The sequence below is a fragment of the Asparagus officinalis genome, chromosome 10 (genome assembly GCF_001876935.1).
Source record: "Asparagus officinalis chromosome 10, Aspof.V1, whole genome shotgun sequence".
Taxonomy (NCBI): Eukaryota; Viridiplantae; Streptophyta; class Magnoliopsida; order Asparagales; family Asparagaceae; genus Asparagus; species Asparagus officinalis.
This window is the reverse complement of record NC_033803.1, coordinates 64,158,854-64,177,997: the sequence shown is the minus strand read 5'-3', so window position 1 is coordinate 64,177,997 and position 19,144 is coordinate 64,158,854. Positions and strand designations below refer to the sequence as shown.

Genomic DNA, 19,144 nt, shown 5'->3' with positions numbered 1-19,144 from the left:
TCTTTTCTAATGTGATTCGCAAGATATATCTCATCGCCGACATACTAAAAAAATTATATAAACAAGTTTAAAGAGGTCGGTTTAAAACAGATCTAAGAATTTAGGGGGTGTTTGGTAATCTGAAAGTGAATTTAAAATATGTAAGTTATTTTTTTTTGCAAATGACTTTTACATCCATGTCAGCACGCAAGTGAAATACATTGTTCGTTTGAAAAATTAAATTATTATCGAAAGTGTAATGTAAAGATGACGTGGCAAAATAAGATTAATTAGAAAGTATAATTAAAATTATTTAATTAAATTAGTTACCTTTTTGTCACTTTCATGTGACTTCACCACTTTTTTAGGGGAAGTCAAAATTGCATTAAATCATATGTGGCAACTTTCTTGTATCTTACTTTTATAACCACTTACATGAAAACAAACACCTTAATTGTTAAATGAAAGTAACTTTCTCACTTTCATCTTTCACTTGCATGTAAAGTTTAAACGGGCTTTTGATATAGAGTAGCTTGCTTAAACAGAGGACATAACTGGAAATCCTTGACAAAAAATAAGCATAATTGGAGATATTCCCACAAATCAAAATGGTTGCTTACGACTAATTTGAGATAACTAAGAGGGCATTATAATTTCAACTGATACTAATCTCGAAATATTAAAGATGCAAGGGACCAATATAAAAAAGCCAAAGTGAAACTGGGGTATCATAAGATCCGACTGGAACCCGACCCGTTGCCTCTTTCTCTCTAGGGCTCAATTCGATAGAAAGTAGAAAACCCTTTTCGACCAAATTTAGGGCGCCAAATAATCAAAATCAAGAATTTCACAATCTCGCTATGGGTTTTCACGAGGATTTCCAAGCCAGTAAGATTTCTCTATCTTCTATTTTTCGCATTTTTATTTCCATTTAGTTACGGGTTCTCTAGCGATGGAAATTTTGACGTGTGCCCAAACTTTTAGGGGTTTTTAGAATAAGACCTTTCAGTGTTTAAAGAACTTACTTTTGCAGGATTAGCAGTCTGATGATGCTATTTTTTGCACTTATTTGTGTGTAGTCGCTTCGTTACATTAATAAAATTTTGTAATTTTGAACTATAACTGAAGACACAGTTTGTGTGTGTGTGTGTGCGCGCGCGCGCGCGTGCGTGCGCGTGTCTGGCTTGCGGGTAGTTCTTTAACCCTTTAACTTGAACCTCACCCAAAATCATCTTCTTGCTATTATAATAACTATTGACAAATAAAAATAGATAAAGCAGAGATTTTTCTAGTCCTTTCAAGCTGAAATGAATTGAACATGTAAACCTCCTGAAATTGTTAGCTCATACCACGGCGGCTGCACGTGCATTGCATGCTCCATTGTCGCTTCTATGGTTGGGTAGTGCATCGGATGGATTGGTAACCAATCTGGATGCTTAGGGTGAGCACCTAAGCAGTTAGCCGGGCTGCCTGCTCCATATTTTTTTTCTTTCTTCATGTAAAATATCGTGAAAAGCTTGAGTTCGGTGCAAATAATGCGTTTCATATCTTTTATTTATTGTTTGCGTGCAGAATTTTATTGCTTATGCATCAGACCATCTTTTGGTATTGAGATGTTGTTTCCTTTCGTCAGGTATTGAATCCTTGCCAGTAATTCTGAATCGTCACTATGCAACCATGCGGGATTTGGACAAAAGTTTGCAGGGTATGATTTGTTCATACATCTATTTTATCGTAAAATTTTGTACCACAACTTCTGTGGAAATGTTTAATCTCTTTTACTGCTTGCAGTCTTCTGATTTGGACTCATCTAAAAAAAAACTACCTATGAATAGAACTAAAAATTAATATCCCATACTAAAACACTATTTAATACCCATGATCCTTGCACCAAAATTTTCGGAGAGCTGCGTGAATCCCTTTTTCCATTTCAGCTCAGGGTCATCATCTTTGTTACGCACTGGTGTTCAATATATTTTTATGAAACTGATTTCCTGGAAATTCACATGTTGATTGTGAAAAGTTTATTGAGTGCTTATAGATCTTGCATAGATAAAACGGTTTGGACCTGAATGAATGATGTATGAATGACAAGTAATTGATGGATAAGGCTAATTGTACCACACTTTTAGTACTATTTGGGTACTTCAATTAAACTGACAGGGGAATCCCTAACCTCATCACCCCATTTCAAGACAAAGTAGAAGAGCCATATTTATTTGCGTACAAGAGAAGTATAAGAAAACTAATACATTTAGCATTTTACATAATTGAGGCTTCAAGGTCTAATTATTGTTCTTTGTGCAATCAGCACCATTTTACTTATAATTTTCCAAATAGTGCAATAAAGGCAACCTCAATTATAAGTTCTTTTCCCTCTTTCTTTCTCCCTTTTCCCTTCTTCATTCTGGGTTGACTTGTTATGCCTGTCTTCTCAAGGAGTCTTGTTGATGGAGAAGTTCCTCATGCATCAGTAAAACCCATACCTGATGGAAACAAGGGCTCCAGGCCAACCAGCCACATGCATACCTACATAGTTCAGTAGTAAACTTTATTACTTGATTCTTTCCTCTTTTCCCCCATTTTTCTTTAGTATGAAAGTCTTAGATGCAGGCTTTGCGGAATATCTGTTTGTTACACGAACAATAACTGCATCCCATTGTTGTGTCCTAGTTGGGTATACATACTTGACTACTTTTGGTTGAGGCAAATATGCAATTATCATTTGTCTTTTTCAGCTTGTTTTTGTATATGTGCTGACCGTTAGAGGTTGTTCTACAATATTAAGGCTGTATTATTTGTTGATTTCTCTTAATAATTACAGGAGTCCAACGACAAAATGAACAACGCTGTGAACAAGAAATGGAGGAAATTAGGCGAGGAATTGAATCTCGTGATATCACTCCTGGTAGATCTCATATCAAATTTTCAGATGAAGCTCTCGATGAACAGAAGCATTGCGTAAGGATTGCTGATGAAAAAGTGAATTTGGCTACTCTAGTTTATGATTTGGTATGTAATAAGGGACCTTAGTATTGTTACTGTACTATATGAAATATTAAAATTAAATATGATTTCCATATTTATTTTGGTTTGTGATGCAATCTCCTCCCATAGATGATAGACCATATAGTATTAGGAAAAGTCAAAAGTCAACTTCAAATAGTCTTCTCCTTCAGTAAAATTTTATCTTTGACTTCACTCTATGTTACTGTATTTCCTATAAGATGAGTGTTACTGACTCTGTTTTACTTTCTCGTCACTTTTGGACAAAGTTGGACATTAGGACACTTTGAGGCTTCCTCGTAGCACTCCAGTACTCCATATGAAAGATCTGAACTCATAACCATGTTATACAAATATCTAGATCCATTCTATTGAATTATGGATTGGTTGTGATATCTTAGTACACGGAGTACAAGTTTTTAAGGTTCGCATTCTGGGATATTAGGAAGAATTTTATTGATCACTTTCCATGTTTCTCTTTTTTGTTACTTCAATCAGTATTTACCCCCACCCCCCCGTGCGGGTTTGTCTATTTTATTCTGAGCTGTTAATAGAGATTAATTTCAGTTATATATGCCATTCTAGTGCATATAAAGTACACATTGTGTATTCAATATGAACTGTTTAATCCATCTAATGATATCTTCTTATTTATTTAATGGATATCGTACAGTTCTTTCATATTTATTTTGCCAGTCTCCCTTTCTTCTTAATGTCTCATCTAATTGCTTTTTATAGTTTAAACATCTAATAGCTGAAATTCAATCAATAAAAAAAATATTTTCATGCAGTTAACTAGCTAAATGACCTATTTGAAAAGGCTCGGATGCTCAATTATCTGTTGCCAATCCTTAAATTTTGCTGTAGGTGGATGAGCAAATCTGCCTACTTGATCAGTACATGAAAAAACTCGAAGGCCTTCGGCAAGGTACCATTCACTTACCAGAAGACTACTTACTTCTCATTGCTTCACACCATTCTTAGATAGAACCGATAAATATAAACATGGTATTCGTATTTGGCTGCAGAGAGGGAACTCGCAGCTAGTGGTGGATCCAGTGCCTTGAACAGTGATGGGATTACGAGATCAGCAAGATCTACTGAGAGCAGTAGAGGAGGGCGTAAAAAGTATGTCTCTCAATTTTAAGCTTGGGTAAATTTCACAAAACCTCCTGAAGTCTGGGCGTGTTTGCACAAGCCTCCTTGAACTTTATAAATCATAGAAAACCCCTTGAACTTGTATAATTTAAGTACCATGATTGAGGCAGGCACTGTAAGGTGTCATGTGGTTGGCACGTGACAAGTTTTGGAAAACTTTACCTCTATGTACTAAATATAAATTCAATGTTCTCCTTTTCAGATAATGGGAGCTAAAAAAATGAGAATGACAGTTCAGACTTTATTACGCAGTTTATGACAATTTTCAATAGTTCAAGGGGGTTTAGTATAATTTTGAAAGTTGAGGGAGGCCGAGTGCAAGGGGGACTTTGTGAAATTTACCTTTTGAACTATCTTTAAAAAAGTTATTTTTGACGTTTACCATTTTGGGTACAGGACAAAATTAGCAACGCCGACAGAGCAACCAAGTGCAGATTTTGAATTGCCAGTAGACCCGAATGAACCAACATACTGCATCTGCAACCAAGTTAGCTGGGGGGAGATGATTGCATGTGACAACCCTGATGTAAACATTTCCCTCTGTCTCATTTTTCAACTTTCTCTCCTCAAATCTAGCTTTTCTTTTGTGAAATATAATCTTTTGTTGTTTGTTTGTTTTCCAGTGTAAGATTGAATGGTTCCACTTTCAGTGTGTGGGTTTAAAAGAACATCCAAAAGGCAAATGGTACTGTTCGAGTTGCGTTGGGTTACCAAAGCGTCGCAAGACTAAATGATTTGCTTTCTGGCCCAAGAGTCAATGTTATTATGGTCCAGGATAGAAAGTCTACATGAGCAATAGCAAAGAGTGAGTTTATCTGTAGTTATCAACTCTATGAAAGCCGGTGTTTCTCAACATGCAATCGAATTCGAGTTCTACAGTCTATGTTATGGGTACTGAAGATAAGGTTGATTTCAGATTGTGAGCTCGCATCAGCTCATTTGTAACGATGGATTGGAGCTCATCAAAACAATATCTTGGGTTACATGTTTAGTTTTCAAATAGGGGTAGTTGCATATTTGACCACCTATAGTATCACTGTTTTGAATTTACTACTACTCCGTTTTGGAAGACAAGACTCTTCGGTAAAATTTTATCCAGCTGAAAATTTGGCAAATATTGCTCTTTCATGAAATTAGTGAGTCTGAGGGTGAAGGAGCCAAAAAAATTTACCAAGGGGGTCTATCTCCTAAAATAAAACCACAAGTGTACTAAGTACAGAATACCGATACTACAGTGGGTCTATGTGCAATTAACCCTTCAAATATAACGAACAATGTTGGCCTCTGGTTGTTGTATCCTCCTAGCCTGAAAATTCTGCTGAACAAAGTTCTAAAATTTTACCAAAGAGTATATCTTCTAAAATGAAGTAGTAGTAAATTCAAAACAATGATACTATAGGTGGTCAAATATGCAACTACCCCTATTTGAAAACTAAACATGTAACCCAAGATATTGTTTTGATGAGCTCCAATCCATCGTTACAAATGAATTGATGCGAGCTCACAATCAGAAATCAACCTTATCTTCAGTACCCATAACATAGACTGTAGAACTCGAATTCGATTGCATGTTGAGAAACACCGGCTTTCATACGTACTGTTGAACAAAGTTCTATTTTCTTGTTACCTTTATACATGCATCACGTATCCTGTGCGCTGGAAACATATTGAAACTCGTATTAGATTCTGAAGTTTTTGAGAAGTAACCCAAAATGTGCGAAGGTTCTGCGAACCTGAAGATACTTGTCCCATTACATTGTATTTTTATGTTACAGTGCCAATCTAGTTACATGTTCTTTTATGAGAATTGCCGATTTGTTGGTGGGGTTTAAATTTTAAGACAATAGATCTGTTCCATGATGTCACCATGTCACTAAAATGGCATGCGATCTTTGAAATAAAAAAAGACACAGTCATGTTTGAAAATAGCACTAAATTACTACCTAGTTTCATTTGCTTGCGCTTATATACCCTAGCTTTTTCTCAAGTAGAATTAGGATAGCGCTTATATACCCTCACTTTTCCTTAAATAGAATTTAGGATATCTTTAATAGAAAATTCAACAAATATTAACAGTTTGTAAAAAAAAATTCCTAATATTAAGTTATTTGAAATTTATCTCTCGGATAATTGAAATTACTATTGCCTATTGGGTTCTCCAATTGTTATCAGAAACATTTGGTGGTTCGAATTCCTACCAATTGGTAAGGTTAACCTAAATGTAACAAATAGTCTAACAAAATCTGAGCGATAAATGTAACAAATAGTCTAACAAAATCCTAATATTAAATTATTGAGTTTCAGGAATTACCTTCTGGGGAAAAACACCTAGTTGAAACCGCCTGTCGTGATTCTATAGTTGCAGAGAGGTTCCTCGAGAGTAAAGTTTTTCTAACTCTGTAACCCTTGGGAAGTCTGTTCGTCGGAAACCAAATTTATCTTTTATCTGAGGGTAAAAGAGTCAAAGAAAAATAAAAGTTCACTTGGGAGGCCTATCTGCAACGATAGAACTACAAGGGGTCTGTCCGCGACTGGGTGATGATAGTAAGGTGTGTATCCACAATTTACCCAATATTCTAGCCAGAAAGGATCACCTTATATGGTCATATTGCAAAATCCTAAATATAATTGTCGTTAAGCGGTCGACATACAAAAGATGTTAGTATTCGTTATGCTTAACAGTTCTTCACACTTCAACTGAAAACAATGAATCCTGGTTTCCTTAAACGGGTTATCTCGGCCAAAAGTTACATAAACAAATGGGACAGAATCTATAAAAACCCCGCGGAGCCTTTTCAATTTCTTTTTATTTTCTGGAGAAATAATGGAGCCTAAACACTTTAAAGCCTTGCTCTTCTTCTTCTTCTTCTTCTTTTTTTAAAATGCTCGGTTGATGACGTGTAACTGCAATTTTTAACGACGAAGCCACACAGTACCATTCTACCTTTTCTCGGTTGGCACCTGCTGAACTGAAGGCTGGCTCTTTTCTCAGCGTTGCACTGTGCAATTACAGGTTGCGTTAATCGCACATATATAGACGCGCTGCAGTATCTGTTTTGGACTTACTAATCCTATAGTTCCAATGTTGCCTGTAGACCTGCTAGATTATATTATTTTCGCTTTTTCATCCTCAGCTTAACTCACTATTTTCACTAGGGGTAACGTCCGCCAAGATTTCACCAAGGATAAAAAGAGTGAAAAAAGTTCAACCCAGGGGGTCTATTTGCAACAATGAAACTATAAGCGTAGTAAGTTCAACACAACAATTCTACAGGGGGTTCTACCTGCAATTAAACCCTTAAAGGATTTACTTCCCATCTAATCTGTCTTCAAAATATCTTACGGTAATCTGAAGTAATAATTTCCAGTTATCTTTCTCTAGTCCAGGTTTCTTGATGCTGAAGCTGATGAGGTGCCCGTTGCTTTTATGGTTCGATCTGTCAACTGTTGGCTGAAAGAAGTGGACGATCAAAAGTTTATCGCAGGCTACGTATATTGCTGATATATGTACCTTAAATGTTTCTCACTTAACGAATATTTTCCCTTAATTAATTTGCACCTTTTCTCATGATGAACGTTGAAGATACTAAAAACTCTTTCAACCATTAAGTGCAAGAAGTTTCTGCTGGAAAGTTTTTGAAAAATTTACTTGCGTATTTGCGTACCAGTGTACGCTGCTGTAATCCAATATATGGTGTATTTAAGATCACAAGTGTCGATTGAATAAGTAGAAAAAGGGAACTTATCAAGAGAGTGAGGTCGAAGTTGTATTATTATTATTATTGTTATTATTTTTCATTTCTTTCAATCATTAAGAGCAAGAAGTCCCAACAAAATTGTGTACCTTAAATTTCCCCATATATAGTGGGGTTCAGAGTTCAGAAAGCATTTTGCTACCACCTCAGTGCTATATATATATATGATGAAATTAAAGAGTAAATAATCAGCTCCTTAGGCTTGATCGCCACAACCGAACCAGCACAAATTCTCTTTTATAGCATCAACCGAATCCTTGAGACACAAGATGCAGTCTTTTGACACCAATTATTATCACCAAAATTATCATCGAGGTTGAAGAGTTAATATTTTTTGGTTGGTTATTTGAAGGGATGATGCAGTTGCGTTGAGTATTTATAGATTTTCTCAAGTTTATAGTCTGACATCTAGTAGGCAATTTTTTTTAATTTTAGATGTTATAAAGTACCGTGCCAAGAATCAATATAACATCATTACTCCACTTAATTCATTCCTGGCCATAATGCACCTCCATGTTCAAGGGCATCTACTGCTTTTTTAACTTAAAAGCAAAACCTTAGAATCATTAGTTATGCTACAGTAAATACAATTTTTACTACAGTATAATTCAGAATATTAAACCCAGTCTCCAAGCAGCAATACAATTGTGAATCTAAAAAATACTGTTCAGGTTACTGTTCAAGGTAAAGCAAAAAAATTGGACCTTTGAAACACCGTTCAAAAAAAAAATTTGTGGGTTTTTACAGATGATGATTTGAACCTTTATCAGACATTTCACGTACATAGATATTCCCTGGCTCTATTAAAGAAAATTGATAAGACTTGCTAATTGATATATTGTTGGGTTAAATGGCTGGGAGGTCCACTATGTAAATAGCAGTAAAAAAATTTATCGCTAAAGTTTTTATAAACAGTTATATGCAAAAATCATATTATCAATTTGGCGACAAATATACCTCGGTAAATAATACCATGCAGCAAGGCGCGGGCTTAATACTAGTTACTACTAATCCAGTATCATGTAAATGGATCACACATTGTATTAATAATATTTCAAAACAAACTGCATGCATTCTCTCAATTCGTAATTTATAATCTAATTTCATCTAACTGCTCATACTGAAGCATAATCATTGTGGAGAACATAAATGATTTACTCATGATCAATGAACCGTACAATCCAGTAATGTTCACAAACTTAGAAAAATTACTAACAGGTCAAAATTACATAATTCCTGCTAATATTAGATGTCACTATCGGGATAGTGCATCTTTTACAATATCACTTAGAAATCATGACAAGTACATTTTCCTTAACAAAACTGTACATAAACGAATATCCAACTTACCCATTCATTGGATAACCATCCTCAGGGCAGTGCCAGCTTAATCTCTTTGGCAGCAAACTGAAAATACTCTTTTCCTTGTCCATAGAAAATTTAGCCCCCAAAGACGAAAAATCGGTCAAAAAATGACTTTGGATATCCATTAAGTTTCCAATGCCTTCAAAACCTTCATACCTACTTCTAGAAGCAAGGCAATCCAATCCACCATCTGCCTGTTTCCCTTCCAATGGGAATTTTGTGTAAAATGGCCACCAATCGAGGTCAGAGGGTAAGCTATTCCATTCTTGCTTCATACTAGATCTTGGAGTTGAAATGGGACAATTTTCATGTAAACTGATAATTTCTCCTTCAGAAACATTAATAGCCCGTGGCCCTTCCGTTCTATCAACTAAATTTGGAGCATTGTATAACGCTAGTGGCAAATTATCCAATCTCTTTTGATGCTCAGGCTTAATGTTGTTGCTCCATTGTACCAAAGGAGGATTATACTTGTCTTTCGCAAACTCTGAAAAAAAATCTCGAGCACCGAGATCATAGGAAGAAGCAGAATCATCGTATGGGACAATTGATTTATATTTGACTTGTCTCCTATTAGGAAAGTCGTTTGCAATCCAGTAGTCAAATTCTGGTAGCATGTTTTCCTCTGAAATGGAGTGTTCATTTTTGCCTTGATGTCCAGTTTGAACAGAATGCCTAGCTGGTATATACTGAAGGTTATCACTTGGAAAAGCAAAAGACTCGTTATCTTTGGACAGAGGGAGACCCATCCCGTGGTATTCACTATAAAGTGATCTGTTCTCAAAAATTCCTTCTTCCTTGATCACTGTACCGGGAATCATCTTCAGATCCATTGCATGGAATCTTTCGGAAACTGATAAGTTGTCGAGAATTCCTTCGTCATCTAGTACTGGATTTGGATGCCATTGTGCGCCATCAAGGCTAGAATCTAAAACATTAGAAGTCGGAAACGTATGGATCAAAGGATAACACTGTGGCAAACCCATAAGCTCCTCACATTTGGGAAGCGTGTTACATGTCTTTTGATACCATATCTTTTCATCTAACTGTGACTTTCTTTTTTCATCAGATACTGATATCCATTGCAATCTAGGATGCTCAGAGCCAACTTCAAGACCATGACAGGTTGGAAATTCGAGATATTTGTCATTACTCTCTGGCAAAGTAATTAGCTTATTCGATACACTACACCTAGGAGCAAGCAAAGCCATTTCCGATTTTCTTCTTAGAATACGTTGGATGTCTTCCCTTGCAGTCTCTTGTTCTCTATTGTCACAATATGCTTCCAGTGGTGCATGTAAATGATATTTACCACTTGGCAACTTCTTCTCTCGTTCAGGGGACTCATCAAGCTGTCAAGATATTACATTTTAAGTTCAATAGATAAATAGTTTGAAACATGTTAAAATAATAAGGGGCAACAAATATTCAGTTTCTGATGAAATAGAAGAACATACATTGCTTGATTTTCGTCTACTACCCAACCTCTTCCAGAACCCTGGAATCAAATCTGATCTGATAATTTATTTTGTTAGCAAACATGACTCTAGAGGGGAATTGCATAGATAATAAGATATTCTGATAAGAGAAACTAACTTCTTAGATAAAATCTTGTCTTCTTTATGGGCTGATGCCTTAGCAACTAACTGCAACAACTTCTTTCTCTTTCTTGTAAAAATTCCTTCATACTCGTGATTTGGGTCTAAGGTACAGTTCAAAAGAAATAATCAGTTGTTAGCATTGTTGCATTCAAAGCGGAAATCTAGCCAAACTCGTATAAAACTTAGCCACATTAGTCCAGAGAAAACTTGGTAAAAAGAAAACCTTGATTTGGAGGCCAAGTGCAGAAATAGATCCGAAATCAGGAGAATTTACATCCAAATATAAGAAAGGCCATAATTGCTATGTGATGATATATATGATATTAACTATGCTATTTCCAATGCTTACCCAAGTCTAGTGAGAGTTTTGCAGGTGAAAAGGAGGACTTCCAACAATCAGATTTTGCTTCCTGAGTGGGTGACATAAAACTGGTTGTGTTGTGTTTGTATTTGCCGTTATCAACTGATTCTGAAAAACCCAAATTGAACATCATTAACTAAGGGGAAAAAACATTCTATAGCTATGACAGTCTAGGTGAAAATAAGCAGGATTAGTGTAAAGCTGCGGGGGGGAAATCTCTTAAATATGTCAAAAGTACTGTTCATGGCAATGCTCACCCAATTTCTTTGAGCTCCTCAAGCAAGGGGAAGACCGCTTCGCATCAGATATAAATGTAACAGCTTCATTCTTTTCTACACAAGATAAGAACCCACAATGAACTCGTAATAATTTAACCAGGAGTTTGCACAGATCATAAGCCCAAAAGAGGAGCTTTTTACATATATACCATGCAAATCGACCATATGCAAATATTACCCCCAAAATGAAATTTCTAAATTTGGCCCATACTCTACCACGTTGAGTTAAAATACCCTAAGCCCAGAGTTGCTAGTTTTTGAACAGTAGAACTGTAGAAGAGAGAAGTTTCAAGTAAAGAATTAAGTAAGGAATATGATAAATATATTCTACAACATAACTTTTGGGGGTGTTTTTACTCAATGTGGTAACTTTAGGGTAAATTAGCAAAGATTTGGATGGTGAAAAACCAAGAGATTGGTTTTGGGCTTTTACCTTGCAAGGACTCATTCCCTTCAAAAGTTTTCAATTTCTTGACTTGCTTAGAAATGCAATTAACATTACATTTACTGTCAGTTTCTCCCAAAAGTCTCTTAAATGTTTTGAATTCAGAAGTCTTCGCATCATCAGCTGCATGCATTAAACTGGAACTTTCATAATCAGCACTACCAAAAACTTTTTTAACGACAAATTCTTCAATAAAAAACGATAAATTACCATTAAGAGAGTGAGCCCTTTTGGTTCGACATGAGGGCAAATGTTGTTTCCCACTAGGTTCAGGATCCAAAAACTTCACCTTTCTCCTTTTGTCCATGTCGATTAACCAAATGCATCAACAAAGTAGGCGAAAATTCTGTAAATTATGATCAAATAATCAATTTTCGATTTTTGTCCCCCCCTCAGGAATAAAGAATTCAACGCTGCCTGAGATCACAATCAATCAATCGATTAATCAAAGAGAATAACAGAAGCAGAGAAACCGGGGAAGAGATTTTACCTCAGGATTGGGGCAAAACCCTAGCTGAAGATTTTCGCGCCCGAGGATTTCTTGAACCCTTCCCCGTTCAGCACCATGAAGGGTATAATTGTAAATGACTGTGGACTAGGCATTTGGTTTAAAAAACTGCTGCTTCCAGTTCACTGTATCAGATTATGCTTGAACGTGTGCAGGTGTTTTTATTTGATTTCCTGAAAATGTCAACGCAGGTGTTTTTATTTCATTTCCTGAAAATGTCAACGCAGGGTGCGTTAAGAGAAGTTAAGAGACTCTTTGATACACTGCTGCAATTGTATTTGCAATAAATATTATGTGCATAAAATGTTGCATGCTGCATTTGTTGCAGGAAATAAACCTCAAATTCGGTCTTTGGATCTACATTATTACTGCGGTAAATGTATTTACAAATCTAAATATAATGTTTAGTTTGTTATAATACTTGTTAGATTTACATTTTTTTATAGGAAATGAAAATTCATTACATTCAAGTGTTTGTTTCTCTGCAAATACAAAAAGATAAACATTTTTGGGTTGGAATTCACCAATTTTAATGATGTGGCATTAGTTTATTCGGTAGTTTTAGTTAATGCAAATTTGCAACATTTGTTGCGGTCAAATTGGCTGCAATAAATGATACAATTCTTTTTTACAAACTATAAATTCAATTATGCTAACTAACTATGTTGTTGCAAACCAAACGTTATAAATAAAAAAATTGTCGCTTCATTTATCGTTGCAAGTCTTTTTCATGTGAACCAAATAACCCATAAAGGCAACATATAAAATTTAGTAAGGAGAATTAAAGAGAACTTATTTCACTCTATTTGGGAAGTTCAATATAGTAAAGAGAAGTTAAGAAAATATATATAAATTTACATAAAAAAAAACCTTACATGTTATTTCGCTCCTTTAGATCTCATATTGATACAAGGGTACAATTATATCTATGTAACACTCTTTTTTTTAAGAGTTCTCTTCCCCTCCATTGCAGCCCAATTTGAAGGGGAAGAAAATCTTAAAGATTTTTCCTCCCAGTTACTGTAACTTCCCCTCCTATTATTTATATTAAATAAAATTCCCCAATAGGATAAATATCTGTCCTACCTTCTCTCACATTAACCCCAATCCATGCACGCTCTAAAATAAAAAGAGAGGTGACTTTTCTTAAAATTATAATATAAACAGTGTAAATAGTATACATTTAACCAAGCTGTTAGTAGCGTCTCGTACGTATTGACAGTTGATGTAGTTGTAAAATTTTGTTTCACATCCACTTTTCAATATTGATATTTTATACAACATTGACGTCTGACTTTTGTGCACTTTGAGGTTTTAAATTGTTAATATAAAATTCCAGGAAACTCAGGATGTATCAAAAAATGGAAAAAAAAAGTTCGAGGTATTAACATGCGAAGAACCCAAAAATGTTGCTTGAAAAAGATCGATAGAGGCGCGTTCCTTATCCGTTTTCTTTATCGTTCCGACAAGTAAACCCCCGCTGGGATCCAACTGCCCACGTGACTCACGTGACCTCGCTTCCTCGCCCCCGCGGCTCCGCCTCCTCCTCCACACAAAAAACAAATAAAAGCCGAAGTAAAATAGAAGAATAAAAAATAAAAATAAGAAATCAAAAAGATCAAAGCCCTTTAGAGATCACCGCTCAATTTCGTTCTCCTTCGATGACAATGGCGGATTCCTCTGCTGCCCTCTGCTTCTTCTCCTCCCCCTTCCACCCCCTCCCCTCGACTTCCTCTTGCTCTCCCTCCTCCTCAAAGCTCTCTCTCTCCTCGAGGAATTTGAGCCTCTCTCCTCGGTGCAGATCTCCTCCTCTTTTGATCGTTCGATCGCGGGGCAAGGACTCTGATGGTGGTGGGTGCTTTGGTGGCGGTGACCCTTACGGCCCTTATCCGTGGGAGTCTTCGGTTCCCTCTCATGGGGATGATCAAAGTGAGTTGGGTCCTTGATTTTTGTTACTAATATTGCTGCTTAATTTATTGATTTTATTTGAAATTGAGGTTTTGGGTTATCTGGGTACATCTCAGTTTGATTGGATTCTAGGTTGATTGGGTTATTGATGCAAAATATTTCGACACTGAGCTCGATGTTATTGAAGGCCCATGTGCACCATTAAGATTGTATTATGATAAATATTCTGTAACTGTAGGCCAGTGTTTACATACTTGCTTACAGGGAAAAACATGTGTCGTAGGTCGTCTCGGGTTTGCAAATTAATTTGGATACAAATTCATGTGATTAAAAAAAAAGGAATGTTGATGCTGAACTCTTTTATGCTCTATCTCTGACTGCACCCCAAAAGCTAATGGTTATGGTTATGAATATTGTTATAGTATAAAATTATTATAGCCCTCAATCTTCACGGTAACTTCGGAGCTATAATGTAGTAGAAGAGACTTTAATGTGGTTTGTGTGCAAATCCCATTAAAGTGACCACAAACAGTATCGTGGACAGAAGAAAACCCAAATTTCAGTCCATAAAGAGGGCCCTGGACTTGAAGGAGGATGTTAGAGTCTAGATTATAACACTTAACTCTCACGGTCTTCACGATAATGGAAGTTTGGTGTAATGAGGAGACTTTGAGAATATTGTGCTTTTTCTATTGGGAAGAACATTCATAAATTAGATCATATATTAAATTTAAAAGATCCCAATTTTCCTTTGTTTAAATAAAAAGGCTGAAATATCGATGAATTCAACTAACTCGTTAACTTTTCTGGAGGTTCCTATGGAACAAAGGTGGAAGTTATGGAAGTTGCTTAAATGACTAGAGAAACATGTACTTTATAATTTTGTACCTTATATATTTCTCCTTGTGTAAAAAAATCTTTTCCTTGCATCTCACCCTTATTATTGTTCTGGAAGTTTGGCTGTGACTTACTGTCTGTATGTTCTTTCCGTTAGTATATAAAAAAATGGACTACCTGAAAATATTCCTATTTCTTGTTATAATCTGTCTTGCATATGATTATCATATATTTTTATGCTATGATCACATTATGGTTGCTTTATTTCTATGTTTTAAATAAATATTAGGCTTATTTGCACTTTAATGTCCAAAAGTTTCAAATCATTTAACGTCAGTACCCAATTTAATACCCCCAGTTTTCAAGTGAATGTCAATTTGACAAATTGATACTCCAAAGTGCTAACTTTATTCATTATTCCCCCATACTCAAAAAAATCTGAAATTTGGTAAGAACATTTGCTTTTCATTCACTTTTCTAAGTTGATAATCTTGAACAAAATCAATGTCGACTAGTTTGCACTTTGGGGTATCAAATTGTAAAACAGAACTTCGTGTATCAAAGTCCGAAAAAGGTCAAATTTTGGGGTATTAAAGTGCAGATACCCTAATAAAAATTCTATTCTAATTGTGTCCGTCTTTTCATATGTAGAAAGTTTTTAATTCATATAAAATAATGATGGTTATCGTCATGTTTGCAGCTATTCAATGGCTTCCAGAAGATAGAATAACTCTTTTCACAACTGAAGGGTTGATTCAGATAGGAGGGTCCCTGGTTCCTCGCCGCTTTGCTCCTTCAGATGTAAATGCATTTCAAATTAATGTCTGATCATTGTTTATCTCATGATTTTCAGATATTGCCGGCAGTCTTAATCTGGGTTCTACTTGAATGAAGTTATGTTACATATTCTGTCACAAATTTATTTAACTCAAGTATTACTGTTGGATCTCTTTTGGAAATTTTTTCCTGATATTTTACTTCTGAAAAGAAAGGGTACTGAATGCTTGCAGAAAGGGAAGTTTGTACACTCAGATTCATATAAATAAAAGGTGGCCTTTTTTAAGAAGTATCTTTCTCAATTAATTTGTTTGTTTCTTAGACACACGAATTGAATAATGTAAAAAGTTGTTATGATGCAGTTAAGTAGTTGGATTGACTAACAAATTTGTTCATACAATTCTTCCAATTTCTCCCTTTCAGTCATTTATTTGGGTTTATAATTTTTCATATGTTTCTTTTATTTTGGAGATACCTACTCTTATGATGCTTGTGCAGAAGAGGAAAGAGAGACTGAAGTCGTCACTTAAACTTCAGCGTTTTCAGGAGAGTGATTACATGGATCCTGATCAAGGTCTTTGTCTTGGTGCCCTATTTGATATTGCGGCAACAAATGTAAGTAGTGCCCCCTGTATTAACTTAGCTTTTTGTTTACTCTGCAATATGACATTTGGTTGATGAGTTTTATTGTCATTTTTCATGCAGGGACTTGACACAGGAAGAAGACTATGCATTTTTGGCTTTTGCCGGTCCATTGAAATGCTAAGTGATGTTGTTGAAGACACTGTACTAGAACATGGAGGAGAGGTAATTTGAGAAGCATATTGTAATGCAGAGTTAGTGTTTGAACCTGGTATTCTTATTCTTGCTTTTAGTCATATTGTATAAAATTGTGCAAAGCATGCATGCGCCAATCCCTTTCTTGCCATTATAATGAGTGGAATAAAATGGTCGATTGTAAAATTACATTTTTACTTATATTTACAGCACTAAAAAGGTTTGTAACCGAGTTGAATGATCTTTCTAGATACTAACATTAACAAGATGCAAGAATTGGCTAGTTAATTACAGCAGTCCAAACTTCAAATGATCTACTGCTGACTCTATTTTAGCTTCTATACCCTCTTGAAAGAATTGCTAAATAAAAATAAGAAAAAATAAAAACCATCATCTCTATAGTTGAGTCTTGTTCTCTCGAAGGACTGCAGCCTCCAGTAGATCTTTGAAGAACTACTGCAAGAACTGCACCCCTCACCACATTATAATGCATCCTCCAGTACTTATTCGAAGTACTTCAACTGCACCCTTCACCACATATTCGGAGATTTATTTAGTGTAAAAGAAGCTAAGTTGAAATGATATTAGATATTTAGATCTATCCAGGCTCGAATCCCACCAGATACACCTTTAAAACGTAATTTGGGAAAAAAAACAAGAAGATATCGCCATGTAATAGTCTAGGGTTAGGTTTATGAAAAAGGAGGCTTAACATGGGATACATATTAGAGTATGACATTATAAATCCACCTTTATCGCATATTTAGAGTATTGGCCTAATGAAAAGATACATCTAGAGGCTACTTTCTGTTCTCTCCTTGTTCTAGTTCCAGAATCATAGTTCAAATTAAGAATCTTTTGTCAGGGAAGCAAAGCTGCATTACCCCATGACGACCCACAAATCCCATCATGTCACAATTTTCCGGAGCTTATGTTTCCATTTGCAGGTTGTCGCTGCTGAGAAGGCAAGCAAGGGTGGACTGCAGGAGAAGTTAAAGATGACTGTCGCAGTTCCACTGCTCTGGGGTGTTCCTCCTGCATCAGAAACCCTTCGAGTTGCAGTTCGCAGCGGGGGCGGTATAGTTGAGAAAATATACTGGCAGTGGGATTTCTTGTAGATAAACTCACAATTCATCTGTCCATAATTTGTATATATACAACATAATCACTTGTGTTCCACTCATGCAATGGATGAAACCATCCATAATCATGTCGTTTACCTGTGTTCCATGTACAAAATTGTAAATGTTGTAATCTGAACTACAGAAACAGCTAATGGAAATTGTTCCCATTTGTATCTACTTGGCTGATGAGAAAATAAACCCTTGTGGCTTTGACCTTGCCTATTCCTGTACATGTTTATTGAGGAATAGAAGAATTTTTCAAAACTGACCCATTTCAATTTTTTTTTATTAAAACCAACCCGTTTTTTTTTTATTTATCAAAACCGACCCGATTTTGTAATTAGCAGCTTAATCACTATCCTAAACAGTCGGGGTTGGCAACCCCGACTATTTAGGAAGGTGTTAAACCCTAATTAGAAGCCTTAAACCCTAAAAATTAAGGTCCTAAATAGTCGGGGTTGCCAACCCCGACTGTTTAGGAAGGTGATTAAGCTGTTAATTACAAAATCGGGTCGGTTTTGATAAATAAAAAAAAACGGGTCGGTTTTAAGAAAAAAAATTTGGAGTGGGTCTGTTTTGAAAAATTCTTCTTGAGGAATATTATCTGCTTTGTACAACTGGATGTGAAAAAAATTCTTCGTTTAGTAGCGGTTTTCGTATGAGAAAAAAGGTTCATGTAGGTATCTGTCTACTCATCTGCTCAAGAAGCTTATGTTTCTGATTCCATCAAAATCAATTTCAGATATGTTAGAATATAAAATTATAACTCTCTAACCTTTACAAATAACTTCGTAGTTTTGATGTAATGATAGGGACTTTAATATGATACTAGAGCAATCCTAGCTTTATTTTTTCTAAAGGAACCATGAAATGATTCTATTAAGGGGCATCAAGAATAATTTTATTTTTTCTAAAGGAACCATGAAATGATTCTATTAAGGGGCATCAAGAATAATTTGGTTACATATATAGTCTGGACCTAGAAGAGAGTCCAAGAAAGTGGTACCTTTATATCTGCAAGCATATTAAGCTAAATCATGTGCACATATATTGCCCGTGCGTCAAATGTGGCGAACATTTGAGGTGTTGAAAACTTTAAAAAGAGACCAACAATCACCCATGATGGTAGAATGTAGTGGAGGGTAGGCGATAATTCTGAGTAGCATAAGCACTAGAGGGAGATAGTCTGATTTCCACCAAGATGTCAGTCCACCCCTTATAAGAGGCAAGGCGAAGCCCAAAAGGAGAGATTGAGCTTCAGATTC

At 35.7% G+C, this 19,144-nt stretch overlaps 3 protein-coding genes across 11 annotated transcripts; 2 read left to right on the top strand and 1 right to left on the bottom strand.

The window, feature by feature from the left end:
• On the top strand, positions 729-7,711 carry LOC109825579 (PHD finger protein ING1). Of its 6 annotated transcripts, none has more exons than XR_002243030.1 (9): positions 729-867; positions 1,613-1,684; positions 2,804-2,991; positions 3,853-3,913; positions 4,014-4,113; positions 4,540-4,669; positions 4,767-4,948; positions 7,300-7,391; positions 7,531-7,711. XR_002243030.1 is itself a non-coding variant. In XM_020392436.1 (7 exons), exons 1-7 carry the CDS (start codon positions 840-842, stop codon positions 4,875-4,877), a joined length of 690 nt encoding a protein of 229 aa, XP_020248025.1. In that variant the 5' UTR covers positions 729-839; the 3' UTR covers positions 4,878-5,950. The 6 variants fall into 6 exon arrangements, 2 of the variants coding, with proteins under 2 accessions (XP_020248025.1, XP_020248026.1); XR_002243029.1 differs by having other exon boundaries at positions 7,526-7,711; XR_002243028.1 differs by lacking the exon at positions 7,300-7,391.
• LOC109826213 lies at positions 9,039-12,554 on the bottom strand. 4 transcript variants are annotated; one of them, XM_020393212.1, is made up of 8 exons: positions 12,439-12,554; positions 12,159-12,365; positions 11,937-12,071; positions 11,483-11,557; positions 11,214-11,333; positions 10,860-10,965; positions 10,721-10,778; positions 9,039-10,615 (listed from the first exon to the last, which is right to left on the bottom strand). In XM_020393212.1, exons 2-8 carry the CDS (start codon positions 12,253-12,255, stop codon positions 9,245-9,247), a joined length of 1,962 nt encoding a protein of 653 aa, XP_020248801.1. In that variant the 5' UTR covers positions 12,256-12,365; positions 12,439-12,554; the 3' UTR covers positions 9,039-9,244. The 4 variants fall into 4 exon arrangements, with proteins under 4 accessions (XP_020248801.1, XP_020248803.1, XP_020248804.1 ...); XM_020393214.1 differs by having other exon boundaries at positions 12,159-12,294; positions 12,439-12,531; XM_020393215.1 differs by lacking the exon at positions 12,439-12,554 and having other exon boundaries at positions 11,937-12,085; positions 12,159-12,244.
• Positions 14,046-18,054, top strand: LOC109826259. Its single transcript, XM_020393266.1, has 5 exons — positions 14,046-14,385; positions 15,902-16,002; positions 16,477-16,593; positions 16,684-16,785; positions 17,703-18,054. Exons 1-5 carry the CDS (start codon positions 14,118-14,120, stop codon positions 17,871-17,873), a joined length of 759 nt encoding a protein of 252 aa, XP_020248855.1. The 5' UTR covers positions 14,046-14,117; the 3' UTR covers positions 17,874-18,054.

Coding starts and splice junctions, on each gene's coding strand:
- LOC109825579 (XM_020392436.1), top strand. CDS start 840: ATGGGTTTTCACGAGGATTTCCAAGCCA. Junction 2,992..3,852: donor CTACTCTAGTTTATGATTTG/GTATGTAATAAG, acceptor ATTTTGCTGTAG/GTGGATGAGCAAATCTGCCT. Junction 3,914..4,013: donor ACTCGAAGGCCTTCGGCAAG/GTACCATTCACT, acceptor ATTTGGCTGCAG/AGAGGGAACTCGCAGCTAGT.
- LOC109826213 (XM_020393212.1), bottom strand. CDS start 12,255: ATGGACAAAAGGAGAAAGGTGAAGTTTTTGGATCCTGAACCTAGTGGG. Junction 11,558..11,936: donor AGGGAATGAGTCCTTGCAAG/GTAAAAGCCCAA, acceptor TATCTTGTGTAG/AAAAGAATGAAGCTGTTACA. Junction 10,616..10,720: donor GTAGACGAAAATCAAGCAAT/GTATGTTCTTCT, acceptor ATATCTTGACAG/CTTGATGAGTCCCCTGAACG.
- LOC109826259 (XM_020393266.1), top strand. CDS start 14,118: ATGACAATGGCGGATTCCTCTGCTGCCCTCTGCTTCTTCTCCTCCCCC. Junction 14,386..15,901: donor CTCTCATGGGGATGATCAAA/GTGAGTTGGGTC, acceptor TCATGTTTGCAG/CTATTCAATGGCTTCCAGAA. Junction 16,003..16,476: donor GCCGCTTTGCTCCTTCAGAT/GTAAATGCATTT, acceptor ATGCTTGTGCAG/AAGAGGAAAGAGAGACTGAA.